Consider the following 16,868-nt stretch of genomic DNA (forward strand, 5'->3'; position numbering starts at 1 on the left):
TGTTGAAATTTCAGTAAAAACTAGAAAACAATGGTTAAATATTTATGGGTAATGCCCCATATCATGATCCTGAGATAGATCCTGTCTCCTTTCTAGGATTAGATTAGTCTGAGCTTCAGTTACCATTCTAAACACACATAATTCACTTTGTATCAACTATTTTACTTTTACATCATAAATTTACACTAAGATCACAAGTAGGGATCTGATTCTAATTTTTTAACAGCTTAAAATTCTATTTTGCAAAATTAATTTTTAGTTTATCTTTAAAATATTGTCTGATTTCTTGTGTATTCGAGAGAGTATGCAAAGAGAAAAACAAACCGTTATATAAAATCAATTTAATATAACTTAAAAGGATGAATTTAAAAAAAAATTTCATTGATTGAGATAAAAATAATTATTCAGATAAACACAGGGCAAAATTAGAGGGGGGATTTTTTTTTTCAGCCCCTCTCCATAAATAAATTAGATTTTTAACCTTAAAAATAGAAAATATTAAATTTTGCTCTTCTCTAATTTGACGATTCCAAACTAAAATTTCTAGCTCTGCTCCTGGATAAACATGTCTACGGACTGTTCAACACCTTGTTTTTTCCTCTCAAAATCTTTAACTTATTTATTGTTAATTTGGCGATGTAAATACAATCTAGCCTTCATGTAGATTTTGGACATTATATTATCAAATGCAGACCTATATAATTATTTCATTTTCTTAAAATAACCAACCTCCCTCCCTCCCTTGTATTTATGTAATTTTATGGGTGTTAAAATTTAATGATTATATAATTTTTTAGTAGTTTTGAGAGAATTTAAATTAATAATTTTTAAAAAATAAATATAAAACTTAATTATTTAAATTATACCTCTTAGGATTAACCATCTTTTCTTTTGACATCAGGTAATCTTAATTTATTTAATAACTATTATTATTATGTAATGGAAAAAACAATATCTCCCAAATTGCTACACTCAAATCTATGTTGAAGAAAATCATTCGATAAATCTCAACACTCAAATCAATATTAAAGAAATCTACTCGTTGTTAATCCAAGAAAAATCACGCACAATCCTTGATTTAAGCATTGGGAATTTTAATAGGCCCATCAAAACAAATCAATTTAGTGGTAAAATTAAAAAAAATAAAATCTCAAGGCCCATCAAAACAAATCAAGCACCAGCCTAAATACACACAACAAGGCCCACCTTAAAAACCCACCAAAAAACCAAAAAAACCCTAGCATTTCACATCCCTCCTCCCTATATAAATTCCTTCACTTTCCTTCACTCATCTCTTTCCTGCAGCGCCCCCCTCCCAAAAACCCTTAACCCCCATAGCCAGCAGCTACAACAGCTACCATGAAGTATAACCCAAGGGTCTCCTCCTCCAGACGCAAGAGCCGGAAGGCCCACTTCTCGGCGCCATCCTCCTTGCGCAGGGTCCTAATGAGCGCTCCTCTCTCCACCGACCTCCGCCAGAAGTACAACGTCCGATCCATGCCTATCCGCAAGGACGATGAAGTCCAGGTTGTTCGTGGGACTTATAAAGGACGTGAGGGCAAGGTGGTTCAAGTTTATCGCAGAAAGTGGGTAATCCACATCGAGAGGATTACACGTGAGAAGGTGAATGGGTCAACAGTTAATGTCGGTATCAATCCGTCCAAGGTTGTTATCATGAAGTTGAGGCTTGATAAGGATAGGAAGTCTCTATTGGATCGCAAGGCAAAGGGACGTGCTGTTGGAGACAAAGAGAAGGGCACTAAGTTCACTGCCGAGGACATCATGCAGAGTGTGGATTGATTGGTTTGTTTGAAATGAAATATTTAGTAGGCAAGGTTTTGAATTATTTATCTATTTCCTTGATGCTATTTTTGAATATGTTTGGAGACTTAAAGGTTATTTAATGTGACCTTGATTTTGTTTCTTCCTGTTCCTCTTGTTTTGTTTCTGCTGCTGAAAGTGTACTTGGTTTCCTTTGAAAAGAGCGAAAATTGGGTATGTATCTGTGTGGATTCCGTATATTTTTATACCGTAGATGGCTAATTAGGGGTTTTGGGTACATAGTTGGGGTTTAATTGGTTAGATTCTGTAGATTTCCAATTGGTTGAAACTCCAGCAGGAGCTTGGAAATAACCAGTTGAACTGAACGTGTATGCTAAAGTTATGCTCCAAGTCTTATGTAGAAGCAGGGATAGGACTGGGAATTCGGTTGGGAGTTGGGTGTGTGGTTTGATTTTTAATTGGGTTTTGATTTCCTGTTAGGAATTGGTATTTAATTGGGTTTTGAAGAAGTTGTGTGTCCAAATAGTGGTATTTACTGAGTGCAGTTCTTAAGTTTAACATAGAAGCGTGGAAATATTTTTGACTATGTAGTAGCTTAGGCTAAAATTAGGATGTTGGCGTTCATTGATTTTTCATTCATTAGAGGACGTTGGTTTTTCAAGAATGTGGTAGACTTTATGTTAGTCTCAAAATGTCCGTTGAATTTGAATCAAGTGGATACCACAAACTTGATTTCAATTTATGAAATTTACTAGTGCATAATGCTTTTGCGGAGTCTACAGTGAGTGCAGGGTTACAGGTGGATTCTCTTATGAGATTTAGTGTTTCTTTTACATCGTTAACTTGTATAGTCCATGAACACCTTGGATTGCACGTTATAATATTGAAGCCTTTGCATTTGCAAGCTTATCATGTAGATTTTGTAAGTTGTATTTCATCGAATTGCTTGCTATCATGGCAGGGTTAGTAAATCTTTTGAGGTTGTTTGTGAATGAACCTTTATCAGTACACAGATAGGAGGTTTAGGATCGAGCTTACTTTTGGTTAAAGGTTATGGTTGTGGATCTTACTGCAAGTTTGGGTACAGTTGGTGGTATCTCAGTATAGCTCACTATCAGAACTTTCTGTGTTTGAAGAGCCTTTTGCTGACATAAATGACCTTTAGGATTGATTATAATGGTTTCTGCATATATCTGTTTTGTCTTGTGATTTAGGACTTTGTTGAGGAGGTATTTACTTGGACCGTTTGGAAATGTGGAAACGTGGCCGAATCCATGTTTTTAAAAAAATTAATTAAATTTTTTTGTTAAAAATTAATATATTTTAGTGTTTTTTATTATATTTGAGATAAAAAATAATTTTTTAAAAAATAAAAAAAATATTATTTAAATATATTTTTAAACAAAAAGATATTTTAAATTACAATTACTTCTACAATTTCAAACACTAAATTACTTGCTTGCAGCTTAAATACACGGCATGAAGAAATGCATAATCCTCATCTTCGATGATTGTGGGACTTTTCTGCATTAAAACTTGAATCCATTTTCTGTATAACGATGCTCCTACCTAGGGAAAATGTTAACATACAATCCTTGAGGGGAGAGCTATTACAATGGATGCTGTCTAAAGCTGCTATAATAGTGCCCCCACAATTTTTTATTTATTCCTTTGAATTCCGTCATCTTGATTTTTTTTTTTCTCCAAATATCGGTTTAGTGCTTTTTCTGGTTAGCCTATACGGTGTTCTTATTTTTTGTTTAAATACCTTATTAAATGTTTTAATATATATTTTTCTCTCAACTTCATAAAGCAATATTTGGTTGCCGTTAAAGTTTTTTAAACAATTTTTTAGTATATATAATTTTTAATTTATTTTATTAAACATTCATATTATCTCTTCAACTTGAAATCAGTTTTTTTTCTTGATGTATGAAAAAACATAGACCACTTATATAATCTTTTTTAATTGAAAAAACAATTTTATCCAACCATGAAAATACATGGACTTTATAAAAAAGTTAAGGGTGATACCGTGGATCAAGACTCTCATTTTATTAAGGATTGTTATAATATAATAATGATTTTAATATGAGGTGAATTATATCTTTTTATTCTTTTTTCTGCAGTAAAATAATATAATTATTCTTGAAAAAAAACTAAATTGGCATTAGGGCTCATTAGTCTTTTTAGTTTTATGAGCACAATGAAATGATAAAGTTGCCATTAAAATAAAAAAAATTCTTATGCTTGCTAGTGGTTTGTTTTTTTAATATGTTTTTTTGTTGTAATGTTCAGATGTATTAGAACAATTTAGTAATTTAATACATATAAATATTATATAAAATAAATAGATGTTAGTGTAATGCATTCACATGTGGAAGTCATTCCCAAGCTTTTTGAATGACTCATGTAGCCTAATTTGATAACCAAAAATCATCTTCTAGAATTTTAATTTTATTTTTAATATTTATTTAATTAAAAATTAGATTTTATTATTTTTATTATTTTTTTTCTATTAAATTTTTTACTTGTTTCAAAAATGATTCACATTACCTCGTACTTCAATATTAAATTGTTAAATTTTAAAGTTTTATTCAATTTATTTTTTATGAAGTTAACTCAATATCGTAATTATATCTCATATTTTGCATATTGACCCAAATGAACATGGTCAAGTTTTTTCAATATTTTTTAAATTTTATTTTTTAATATTTTGTTTGTTAAAAATTGAGTTTTAATTTTTAATTTTATTTTATTTGAGGTTATCATGTTATCATTTAATTTTTTTCTTCATTATCAAATAATATTTTTCAACATTTGATTATTTTTGTTTTTCAAGCATATAAGCATTCATTTTTTTTTCCTTCTAATTACATGTTTTAAATATATTTTGTTGAATGCAAACTGATGTGGCCATTAAATTGACATATTATGCTGATATATACATCAAACATGTGTAAATATCTTATTTTTTTTAATGGAGTTATTTTTTTTCTATTTAGTATATGTATATTTATTTTTACAATTTGAATATTTTTATTTTTAAGAATTTATCAATTAATTCTTTTTTTAATTTTAAAGTTTAATAAATCTCCATTTAATTTGCAATGGAATTCTGAGCATATAGCTTTGACAGCCTTGTTGATGGACACATCAAGCTTGCGGTGATTAAAGCATTGGAACTATAATCTTCGAGAGAGGAGCTTCTTATCATTGAATCGGATTCTTCCAATGTTATTAATTGGATGTTGTGTGAGTTGAATAGACCGTGGAAACTCCATGAACTCTTCATCGTTGCCTCCAGATTTTCTTCTGCTAGCTTTGGTTTCCGTGAAGTTCTCTCTCATGTTCCCAGGGAGGGTAATTTCGTGGCAGATGCTCTTGCAAAACAAGATGTAAATAGAATTTGTGAATTGGTGGCTTGGTTCATAGATCTCATTCTCCCCAGGTTGGTTGAATCTGTTATGAACTTCATGGGAACTCTGACTTATTGTTGCAGGGGCTGGAGTTTGATACCATCAAGATCCTGTGAGATTGTGGCTTGGTTTTGACTTCTCGTATTTCTATGATGGAAACTTTGTGGCTATGGCTTATGGTATGCAGGGGCTGGAATTTTGATCCTAATATTTCTATCTGTATTCAATTTTTGGGTTCTCTGGCTTGGTTTTTCTTTTGAATGCCAATTTTGTCTTTGATGTATCTTGGGTTGCCCATCAGGGCTTTTCTTTGCCTTCTATGGTAATAATACTCTGCTTTATATATATAAATATTAAAAAAACTTAAAGGATGTAAAAACACCGTTTCCCTATGCACAATGTACCATGGATGAGAAGAATGTTTTTACTACCTCGCCATTAAAAAAGATAAGCACATGGACTAACATGGTAGAATTGTTTTTGCAACAGGACCATTTGGATGAGAAATTCAAAATCAAGGACTAAACTGAAAAATATATGTAAATATAGAAGTTGAAATGAATCAAATCAAGAGTTAAAATGAAGAAATTAAAAGCTTGTTAGTCAATTGAGGGTTGATATGCATAAATTCAGAACTATAAGATTAAAATGAACATAACAGTTAACTTTGGGGTTGATAATTGAGTTTTACAAGGGTGAAATTACATGAAATTAAAAGTTTGAAAGCAATTATAAGTACAATTAAAAGCATTAAAAGAATAAGAATTCAATTGAATCTTTTCAAATCTCAAATTAAGTACCCTAAGCGACATGTCATTCAAATTTAATGAAGAGAAGGTGAATGACACATCATTTCTTAGTGCACCTCTGTTTTGATAGTTTTAGTTGATGGAGGTAGTAACTTCAAACACATGAATATGAAGTTACAAACCTTCAAATTGAGTAAGGTTAGATTTAAATGAAATATGTGTTTCCCCTTTACCAACTTTAGGTGGTCTCAGGTGACATTGACATTAAAACTGCTTCGACGAGGCCTTAAAAGTGGGCAGCTTAGCCAATCTCAACAGTCCAACCACCATGCAAAAAACGATTTGGTTTTGGTGTGTTCATACACAAAGACTTTTTAATGGGTTCTTATTAAGGGTTCACAACACTCCCTTTAAGATCAAGATGTTATAAATGGATTCAAGACCTCCTAAAATCCTAACAAAACCCTATAAATACCCCCCTAAAAATCAAGAAAATAGGTGAAAAAAATAAAAAGGGAAAGAAAAAAGATAAAAAAAAAATGAGAGAAATATCAATAAGAATACAAGGGTAGAGGTCTAAACACCTAAACAAAAGTTTTCTTAAGCTTTATAAATTAATGAGAGACAAAATTTTCCAAGAAAAAACCAAAAGAGAGTAGTTATTCTAAATATACATTACAAACCTAAAAGTTGGTTCTTTGTGACCTGCTTTTGTTTTTTGTTTTATTTGTTTTGGTTTACATTTATAGTTAGAAGTATAGAAAAAAAGTTTAGAATGTTTAATAAATGATGTTGCATTCACCTCTTTGTTGTTATGATTAATTTATAAATATTGTTTTAAAGCTATTTTTATGTTTTAATTTGATGTATTATTGTTGTTTAAGTTTTCTTTATAATATATAAATATTGTTTTAGATTTTATTTAGCTTAAGCTATAAATGTTGAAACAATGATGTTTATTCTTAGCTTGTTAAACTTGTTCATATACAAAATATGTTCTGAAAATCAATTTTTAATCTATGTTGTATGAACATATAGGCTGTTTAAGATTATTAATTTTAGGATTTGATATTTCATGCTTGATTTTGATATTTTAATTTTTTTTATGTTAGTTTTAGATTCAAATATGTTATATATGATATTGTTACTTATTGGGATAAAAAAACATGTTTTAAAGGTAAAGAAAAACCATTTCTAGGCTTGGTAGTGGTTGCCTTGTGGCTAGGTTTATTGGTGGGTTCTAGGCAACATTCTTCATGCTCTTTGAAAGAAACATTGCCTTAGATCTTTGATTTGGATCAATTTTTATATGTTTCTTTGCATAAAATTCTTTTTTATGCATGATTAACCAATAATCTAGTGTTTATTTATGTTAGTAACACGTTTTTAATGGTTTTTTAAGGTTTCAATTTAGAACCAAAACTCATTTTGACAAAATTATGATGTTTAAGAGATAATCGAAATGAATGAATACTAGATTATTGATCTTTGCATGATTTTCAACATATATGTACTTTTGTTTTGGTTAAATCTAGTTTGTTTTGGGTTCTAAATTATAAGATTTGTTTTGGGAGTTCTCTATTTTTTTATGTGTTTGATCTATTTTGTTTATTTTTTTTTGAGTTTTTGTGTTGTTTGAGTGTTGATCTATTTTTTTTTGTTTGATTTTTTTTGGGTTGTTTTATGGGTGAAACCATTTTTTTTTTTAGTTTTTGTTAAAATAAAATTTTTTAAGTCAACCAAGTCGGCCAAGTCATTTGTTTTTTCTTTTTATATTTTATATGGATAAAAATCCTAAAGTTATTTAAGTATTTCTTTTTTAAATATCTAAAATACTTTAACATTTTTTTTTATAATGAAAAGTATTGCATGGATTTTACATTAAATTTGTAAAATTTCAAAGGATCTGGGCCTACATTCTCAAAATACTAAATTTTTTTCTTTTTTTCTTTTAATATACGAGATTATGAACTTATACATAAGATATATTCCTGATATTAAATAAAAATATAATTTAGTTTTTTTTTTTTGCTATTAGAATGACTAGGTTTTTAATTTAATATGATAAGAATTTTCTTATTAAGGTGGACTTTTCTTAAACTTAAGACAAATTAATCAAGATTTAAAAAACACAACTTTTTTCTTAGTTTATATTAGACAAATAAACAATATAGTCTACCTTAGGTACGATGTATTAGAGAAGCTAATAGATTCTCTTAACGTAATTAGTTCTCTTAACTAGATTCTAAGATCGGTTAGGGTTCCTGGTAATTAAAATATTAGGTGACGACTTCTATTTCTTTTTTTCTATTGATGAAGAATGAGAATTTCTTGTCTTTTCCACCAACATCATTCCAAACTATCATGATCTAGAAGGATGATTGTCATGACGCCATACACGTGTGATAAAATGGTGACACCTTTAGGATTACTTTGTTTGTTTGTCTGATTATTGTGTTTGATTTTTTTATACATTTTTATGCTTTAAGTTTTTAATGCTTTTTTGTCCATGTTTTATTATCAACATGCATTCCTTTTATGCTTTATTGTTTTTATATAACGCATATATATTTGTATATTGAATATGAATTACTGCCTTATAAAACCTTTTGTTTTAAATTTTGAAAGCATATATAAATTTCTAGATTAGGTGGAGGATTAGTGATTTATCTTATGACCATTAGTCAGAGTATAAATGCATGCAACACCTAATTTATATCTGAGTATCTGCTTGGTAATGGTGGATATACATGCCTTAACGATCCCTTATAACATCCCTATAGTGTCTTTATAAACATCATCATTAGGCAAATCTGAGATCCTTTTGAAACCAGGTAGAAGATTTATCCATGATTAATTGATAAATAGAACATGTCATTTGTTTGTATATATTACTTATCACATTTGGACATTATAACAACTATTTAAAAAAATAATTTTGATTGAAAAAGAAATATATATTTAACATCTTATTTTTTAGAAAAAAATGTCTTGTCCATGATTACCAAAGCTATGGCAATTTCTATTTCTATTTCTATTTCCATATATACCTCTAATATATTCATCTAATGCGTTGAGGTCAATACAGCACCATGTCACGAGGACTTTAGGAATCGTAAAAAGAAAACGCAGTTGAGAAATTCCCAGGTGCAATATATTTTAGATACTTAAACGAAACTGAATATCTCAACGGTTGGCTCAAAGTTTCCCCTGAATAATTTTTCTCAAGGCTTGAAGTCGCAGATGAGCAGCATCAACATCCAATCTTGCAGCAAAGTTCTTCACCCAGTTGGTGAATTGGTTTCTTCTCCACTGGATTAGATGCCCACACGCTTCACTGCGAGTGCCCTGTCCCAATCGTTCATCGATTCTAATCCCATAAGCGGTTAAGATTCCATTTCAGAACACAGTACAACCTTTTTGGACTTTCTCGAGCCCATCTTCCAATGGCGCCATAGATGACTATAGCTAGAGGTCAACAATTCTTACCTCTCTATATCACGTCGCTTGTTATGTCATGGATGCAAGGCTCAAAATAAATTGAGTTTTTTTTTAGTTTTACAAGTATAATTATTTTAAATATTTTAATTTATCTAATTTTATTTATATGATAACAATATATTAAAATATTCATTGATAATTTGCATGTAAAAATATATAACTCATTATCAAAAATTTGCTTAATACCAATGAAATTACTGATGGAATAATTTTGTCAGTAATTTGAGGTAATCATTATCGACCGAATTTATTCCATTGGAATTTTTCAGTAATATTATTTTATAAATTATTATTTTTATTGAATTGAATATAATAATTACTTTTTTATTTATTTATAGGAGACCTATAATAGTCGGTTGAGAGAGAAATATAAGGATAACCCTTTGACCCATCCATAATTCGATCTGGATTTGTGGATGAAGGTTGAATCATCTGGTGGATCTGATAAAAATCAGGTTTACAGAATCTCCAACACTCTGACCGAAAACTTATGGGCGACCTATAGTGTTTCAACTATTGAAAGCTCCTAATCAGTATCAAGCACCCAATCTAAGAAGTTCGTGGACTTGCAGCAATATATGGCTCAACTCATCAAAATATACGGCCACCTATTAACGGAGTATGCACAACTCAAAGCGGAGCATGACAATAAAAGCGGATTATGAACAGCTTCGAGAATAATCATGAACATGGCATCACAGAGTGGTCAAACATGTGCGTCTCATCCTTTTTTGCTGTATAACTACCAGCTTTCTCCTCCTACTACTCTACCTTTATATTAATTTGTAATAAATATTATTTACCTTTAATAATTCATTTATTATTTTTTTTAAAACACATTCAGTTTGTAATAAATATTATTTAATTTATTTTTTTTTGTTTTTAATGTTTAATAAAAAATTTCTTTGCATAATTGGTTTTTATTACTATTAATTTATATAATTTTATATTATGTATTCTAAATAATTTTTTAAAAACATATTTAAAAATAATCACAAAGGATTTTACTAACGGAATATATCCGTCGATATTTGACAATAGATGTCGCATTTACTGATGAATTTACAGACGAATATATTCGGTTGATATTTCATACTCACCGACAACTTTATTGACAGACTTTATCTGTCGATATTTTTAGAGACGGACACAAAATTTTAGAGAATAATTGAATAAACTTTATTTGTTGATATTTTTAGAGACGGACACAAAATTTTAGAGAATAATTGAATAAATAAATCTTTTATTTCTTAGGATTGATATTGAATTAAAATACAAATATAAATTCGATTTGGATTTGTGGATGAAGGTTGAATCATTTGGTGGATCTGATAAAAATCAGGTTTTTACAGAATCTCCAACACTATGGCCGAAAACTTGTGGGCGACCCATAGTGTTTCAACCATTGAAAGCTCTCAATCAGTATTGAGCACCCAATCTAAGAAGTTTGTGGCCTTGCAGCAATATACGGCTCAGCTCACAAAAAAATACGACCACCTATTAGCGGAGTATGCACAACTCAAAGCGGATTATGAACAGTTTCGAGAATGGTCATGAACATGGCATCACAAAGTGGTCAAACATGTGCATCTCATACTTTTTTGCCGTATAACTACCAGCTTCCTCCTCCTCCTCCTCCTCCTACTCTACCTTTATATTAATTTGTAATAAATATTATTTACTTTTAATAATTCATTTAGTATTTTTTTTAAACATATTCAGTTTGTAATGAATATTATTTAATTTAATTTTTTTATTTTTGATGTTTAATAAAAAATTTCTTTGCATAATTGGTTTTTATTACTATTAATTTATATAATTTTATATTATGTATTCTAAATAATTTTTTAAAAACATATTTAAAAATAATCACAAAGGGTTTTACTAACGGAATATATCCGTCGATATTTGACAATAGATTTCACATTCACTGATGAATTTATAGACGAATATATTCGGTTGATATTTCACACTCACTGACAACTTTACCGACGGACTTTATCTGTCGATATTTTTAGAGACGAACACAAAATTTTAGAGAATAATTGAATAAATAAATCTTTTATTTCTTAGGATTGATATTGAATTAAAATACAAATATAAATTGCAAATAACATATAGATTGTAAATAAATTTATAAACATTTATAAAACACTTAATGGCAATCAAAGAAAAAATTACAAAAAGATACATAAAAAATATAAATTTTTATTTCAATGGAGACAGTAAATATGACACCATTCTTCTTTCAAAAATAAAAAATATAAATTTTTATTTCAATAGCGATAATAAATATGACATAAATAAACCTCTTATCTAAAATTTTTTAGACTTGTGTAACTGTAGAATTTCTAGTATTTTTTAATATTAGATAGCAACTCTAATTTTTTTTCTGGTGAGTCCATTGTTATGTTGGGTGCAACAAACATGGGTGAACCTACGATATATGTTAGTTTTTCCCTTGGCGACAACATAATCTTTATTTATAGAGCATATGATTGAATTGTGATTTAAGCCATCCATATACTGGTAAGAAAAGTTTAAGAGGAAATCGGCTTCTTTCAATTATTTATGCCTTGGATTATTTTCTTTAAATTTTAATGGGTTATTTTACACTTTAATCATGCTTAATTGTATGGAAACTTCTCCAATATTGCTACCAACCATCATTTGTGCCTTTTGCATAACCTTCTTTAATGCTGAAATCAATGTTACTTTTTTCTTAAGCTCCTGAAAACATGTTGCGACCATTTCCTACGTATCTTAAGAACATAGCTAATCTTTCATATAAATACATTAAATTTCATAATTTTTTTATAAAAAAAAAATATGAAAGTGAAAAGTTTGCATTGGCTATATTAAACAATCAAAATAAGTTATGATATCACTTGTTTGATAACAATGTTACAAACAAAACTAAAAAACAAAAGGAATATTTGAGAGGAAGGAATGTTTCATTAAGTAGTTTTTCTTCAGTACACATTTTTTCTCTATTACACTTATGCTTTATGTTTATGATTACAAGCTTATTTATAAATCTAAAATCCTAGACAATCAATGAATTAGACTAATCAAAAGAAAACCTATACTGAATAGGAGAAGGTAATTTTTTCAACTTAATCGATTGACCAGACTATTCATTTAATTCAACCGGTCAACCATTCATTTATTTTTCACAAACAAGAAATCATGTTTAGTTTTCAACGGTTTCTGCTGGAACTGGCAAGCTTTATTCGAAACCTTCCCCCTCTTGTCAAGCCTCAACAATGTATACCCATTCTTCCTTTTCTCTTGATAATCCTAGATTACTGTCGAATTGTTCCATATCATAAATCACAGTGTTTATGCAACACTTGTACCCTTTCCGTTTGTTCGATTCCCATGGGTTCATGAAAGACATGTTTTGTATAAAATGGTTTGCTGCAATCCATCCCCTTTGTCCAATTCAAACGAGTAAGAACATGGGTTTTGTAAGGTTTAAGTGCCTTCTCACTTCTTTCTTCTTCTCCATGAGGTTGCAGCAAGTATTCATGGCTTGATTTCCAAATTCATCAGCCCCTTCTCCTTTGGTTAGATCTATGCCATGTCCATCCATCCTTTTTCTTTCTTTTGTATATAATCCTAAGATAGGTTTTCAAGATGTGCCGCCATGCTGTTTCTCTTCAACAGTAAAAAAGCTTGCACCAATGCATTTGTTTCTCTTTAACGGTAATTATAAATCTTTCACCAATGCATCTGTTTATCTTTAGACACTAATAAACCTTGTTCACCTTTTGGACCAATGCATTTGTTTAGCTCCCGGGATGAATATAGATAGAACTGATAGTTTGCAAAGTCTAGTTCTCAAGCTGATTAATGTAAATGGTTTGGAGACCACTACTGACTGGGGTTTCATTGCTGTCAAATCACTATCTCAGCATGGACCAAGATTTTTAGACCATGATGCAGCTCGGTTTCGTTTTGAAATCAAGTGATCATGATTTTACATGAGAACATGGTTCTTGTTTTTTTTATTATTTCAAATTGAAGAGAAAGAATAACGGTATTATTTTGTATACACCGGAGTATAAAAATACAAGAATATGCTTGATAAAAGGTATATTGGCATGTATGCTATCCATTAACCCTAATCTATAAACACTTACGCATGGATTGATACGACGACAAAAAATTTAGCCATTAATTAGGGGTGTTTGTTTCATATAAAACATTTTTAAAAAAATATTTTAGATGTTTTACTGTGTTTGTTCATACTTAAAATAACAAGTGATCAAAAGAAAATATTTTAAGTCAACAGTAGCATAGAAAGAAGAAGGAAATCAAAATATTTTACACTCCTAAACACTGGTAAAACATTTTCCTCTCAATCTAAAAAAAATCTTGTTCTCGCTATCAACTCTCTCGGCTCTCCTCGCTTTCTCTCTCAATCCAGGTACCATTTTCCTTTATTTCTGTTTTTGCTAATTATAATTACGAAATCTCATCAATACTAGATCTGATTGCTTCGATTTTAATAATGTGATCCCAATTAAGAAAATAGACAACGGATGGAAAAAGGGGATGTTGTATCAATGGTTATATACGTGGCATGACTGTACCAATAGAAGAAGACAATGACTTTTTTTTCATGAAATCTTATGCAAATTTTAATGTTTGTGTTTGGTGATTGTAATGGATTTTTATTTATATGTTGTATTTTTAGTAAAAATACATGGTCTTAATGAAATATAATGATTGCGTGTTTTATGAGTAAGATACTTTATTTTACATTATGTTTTGTATTTGTTTTGATTGAGAATAACATTAAATAGCATGGGATTTAAATCCCAAAAGGGCTTTTTTGAAAATTTTCCTAATTTAAGGGCTCACCGTCAATTTTTTTCATAAAAAGCCTTTTCGACGAATCTCTTTTTCAAATGACTAATGTCGAATTTTCACTAATTATCAAGTTTATGAGTAATTTATTTTTAGAGACGGGCACCACATTTTAGAGAATTATTAAATAAATAAGTCTTTTATATTTGAGGATTGAAATTGAATAAAAATATACATTGTAAATAACATTTAGATTGTAAATAAATTTATAAACATTTATAAAACACTTAATGGAAATTGAAGAAAAATTTACACGAAAATACATAGCAAATGTAAATAACATTTAGATTGTTTGTATAGAGATTGTAGATGTGATTGGTTCTTTTTTTAAGCATAAATAAATCTTTTATTTAAAATTTTTTAGATCAATACAACCGTAGAATTTTTAATATTTTTTAATATTAGATGGTGATTCTATTTTATTTTATGTTAGGGGTGTTTGTTTCATATAAAATATTTTTTAAAAAAATATTTTAGGTGCAAGTGATCAAAAGAAAATATTTTAAGCCAACAGTAGTACAGAAAGAAGAAGGAAATCAAAATATTTTACACTCCTAAACACTGGTAAAACATTTTCCTCTCAATCTAAAAAAAATCTTGTTCTCGCTATCAACTCTCTCGGCTCTCCTCGCTTTCTCTCTCAATCCAGGTACCATTTTCCTTTATTTCTGTGTTTGCTAATTGTAATTATGAAATCTCATCAATACTAGATCTGATTGCTTCGATTTTAGTAATGGGATCCTAATTAAGAAAATAGACAATAGATGGAAAAAAGGGATGTTGTATCAATGGTTATATATGTGGCATGACTGTACCAATAGAAGAAGACAATGACTTTTTTTTCATGAAATCTTATGCAAATTTTAATGTTTGTGTTTGGTGATTGTAATGGATTTTTATTTATATGTTGTACTTTTAGTAAAAATACATGGTCTTAATGAAATATAATGATTGCGTGTTTTATGAGTAAGATACTTTATTTTACATTATGTTTTGTATTTGTTTTGATTGAGAATAACATTAAATAACATGGGATTTAAATCCCAAAAGGGCTTTTTTGAAAATTTTCCTAATTTAAGGGCTCACCGTCAATTTTTTTCATAAAAAGCCTTTTTTCATAAATGACTAATGTCGAATTTTCATTAATTATCAAGTTTATATGTAATTTATTTTTAGAAATGGGCACCACATTTTAAAGAATTATTAAATGAATAAGTTTTTTCTATTTTAGGATTGACATTGAATTAAAATATAAATTGTAAATAACATTTAGATTGTAAATAAATTTATAAACATTTATAAAACACTTAATGGAAATTAAAGAAAAATTTACAAGAAAATACATAGCAAATATAACCTTTTGTTTGTATAAAGACTGTAGATGTGATGTGGTTATTTTTTAAAATATAAATAAATCTTTTATTTAAAAATTTTTAGATCAATACAACCGTAGAATTTCTAATATTTTTTAATATAGATGGTGATTCTATTTTATTTTATGTTATTTGTGAGTCTATTGTTACATTGGGTGGGGCATCCAAGGCGAACCTACCGCATATGCAGACGACAACCATAATCTTATTTTATGGAGCAAATGATTGAATTATGACTAAGCCATCCATAATCTTTTTGGGTTATTTTACACTTTGATCAATGCTTAATCGTATGGTAACTTCTCCAATACTGCTGCCGACCACACGTCTTATTCAAGAAAATGCCAAGACCATGCTGATGGCACCTAGAAAGATAAGAAAACTATATACATTAAAGAAGTAAGAGACGACGACTATTACAGCTGCAGCCTGCAAGCAATGACCATTTGATTCTCTTTTACACGGCTAAAAGCTGGTTCTTTTGTTTTTATTTTGTATCATTTTGTGTGGAGATGAAGCCCGTGGATAATTATTTTCTGTAGTTTTTCAATGCTCAAGCACACTATCACAGACTACGGTTTTTTGACCGACAGTTTAGGTGGGGCATCTTCTTTGCAAATTCCTAGGACTCCCTGTTTGACAGGGTATAAATATGTCAACGATGCATTGGATCATCACCTGCAAATACGAAGAAGAAATTAAGACAGGAGGAAGAGAAGAAGGATGTCATGTAAGTACCTTAAGCTTTCAACTTCTTTCTTAATTCTCCTTCTTATCTAACTAATTTGGTTCTGTGCAAGAATTAAAACTGTTCTTTTTCTCCTTGAGTCTCTCATATTTCGATTGGTTTCAAGTTTAATTAATTATGTGCTTAGCATCAATGTTTGTTTTGTGTGCCTGTATACTTTCATTGTCCGCATTATATTTTATGTATTTTGCATCTCCTCTCTCTGTTTTTTTTATAATTATTATTCAAGATTTTCTGCAAGTCCACCTCTTACCTTGCATCGTTTCATTCAAATCACTAATATTCCTTCCCTTCTTTCTTTCTTGAAGAGTGAGCCTCTCTTCCTTTAATTTCTGTAAGGTATTGCAAAGAAAAAACAGTTCTCAATTTAATCAAAAGTTAGATTCTTATTAAATTATATTTTAGGTGTTGTTTACTAGCG

At 29.4% G+C, this 16,868-nt stretch overlaps 1 protein-coding gene across 1 annotated transcript; it reads left to right on the forward strand.

The window, feature by feature from the left end:
• Window positions 1–1,276: 1,276 nt before the first annotated feature.
• LOC105123853 (60S ribosomal protein L26-1-like) lies at window positions 1,277–1,998 on the forward strand. The gene has a single exon (XM_011023605.1). The coding sequence runs from the start codon at window positions 1,360–1,362 to the stop codon at window positions 1,798–1,800; it is 441 nt and encodes a 146-aa protein (XP_011021907.1). The 5' UTR covers window positions 1,277–1,359; the 3' UTR covers window positions 1,801–1,998.
• The last annotated feature ends 14,870 nt before the right edge of the window (window positions 1,999–16,868 follow it).

Source organism: Populus euphratica, unplaced genomic scaffold, assembly GCF_000495115.2.
Source record: "Populus euphratica unplaced genomic scaffold, PopEup_1.0 scaffold12.1, whole genome shotgun sequence".
NCBI classification, from domain to species: domain Eukaryota; kingdom Viridiplantae; phylum Streptophyta; class Magnoliopsida; order Malpighiales; family Salicaceae; genus Populus; species Populus euphratica.

Coding starts and splice junctions, on each gene's coding strand:
- LOC105123853 (XM_011023605.1), top strand. CDS start 1,360: ATGAAGTATAACCCAAGGGTCTCCTCCTCCAGACGCAAGAGCCGGAAG.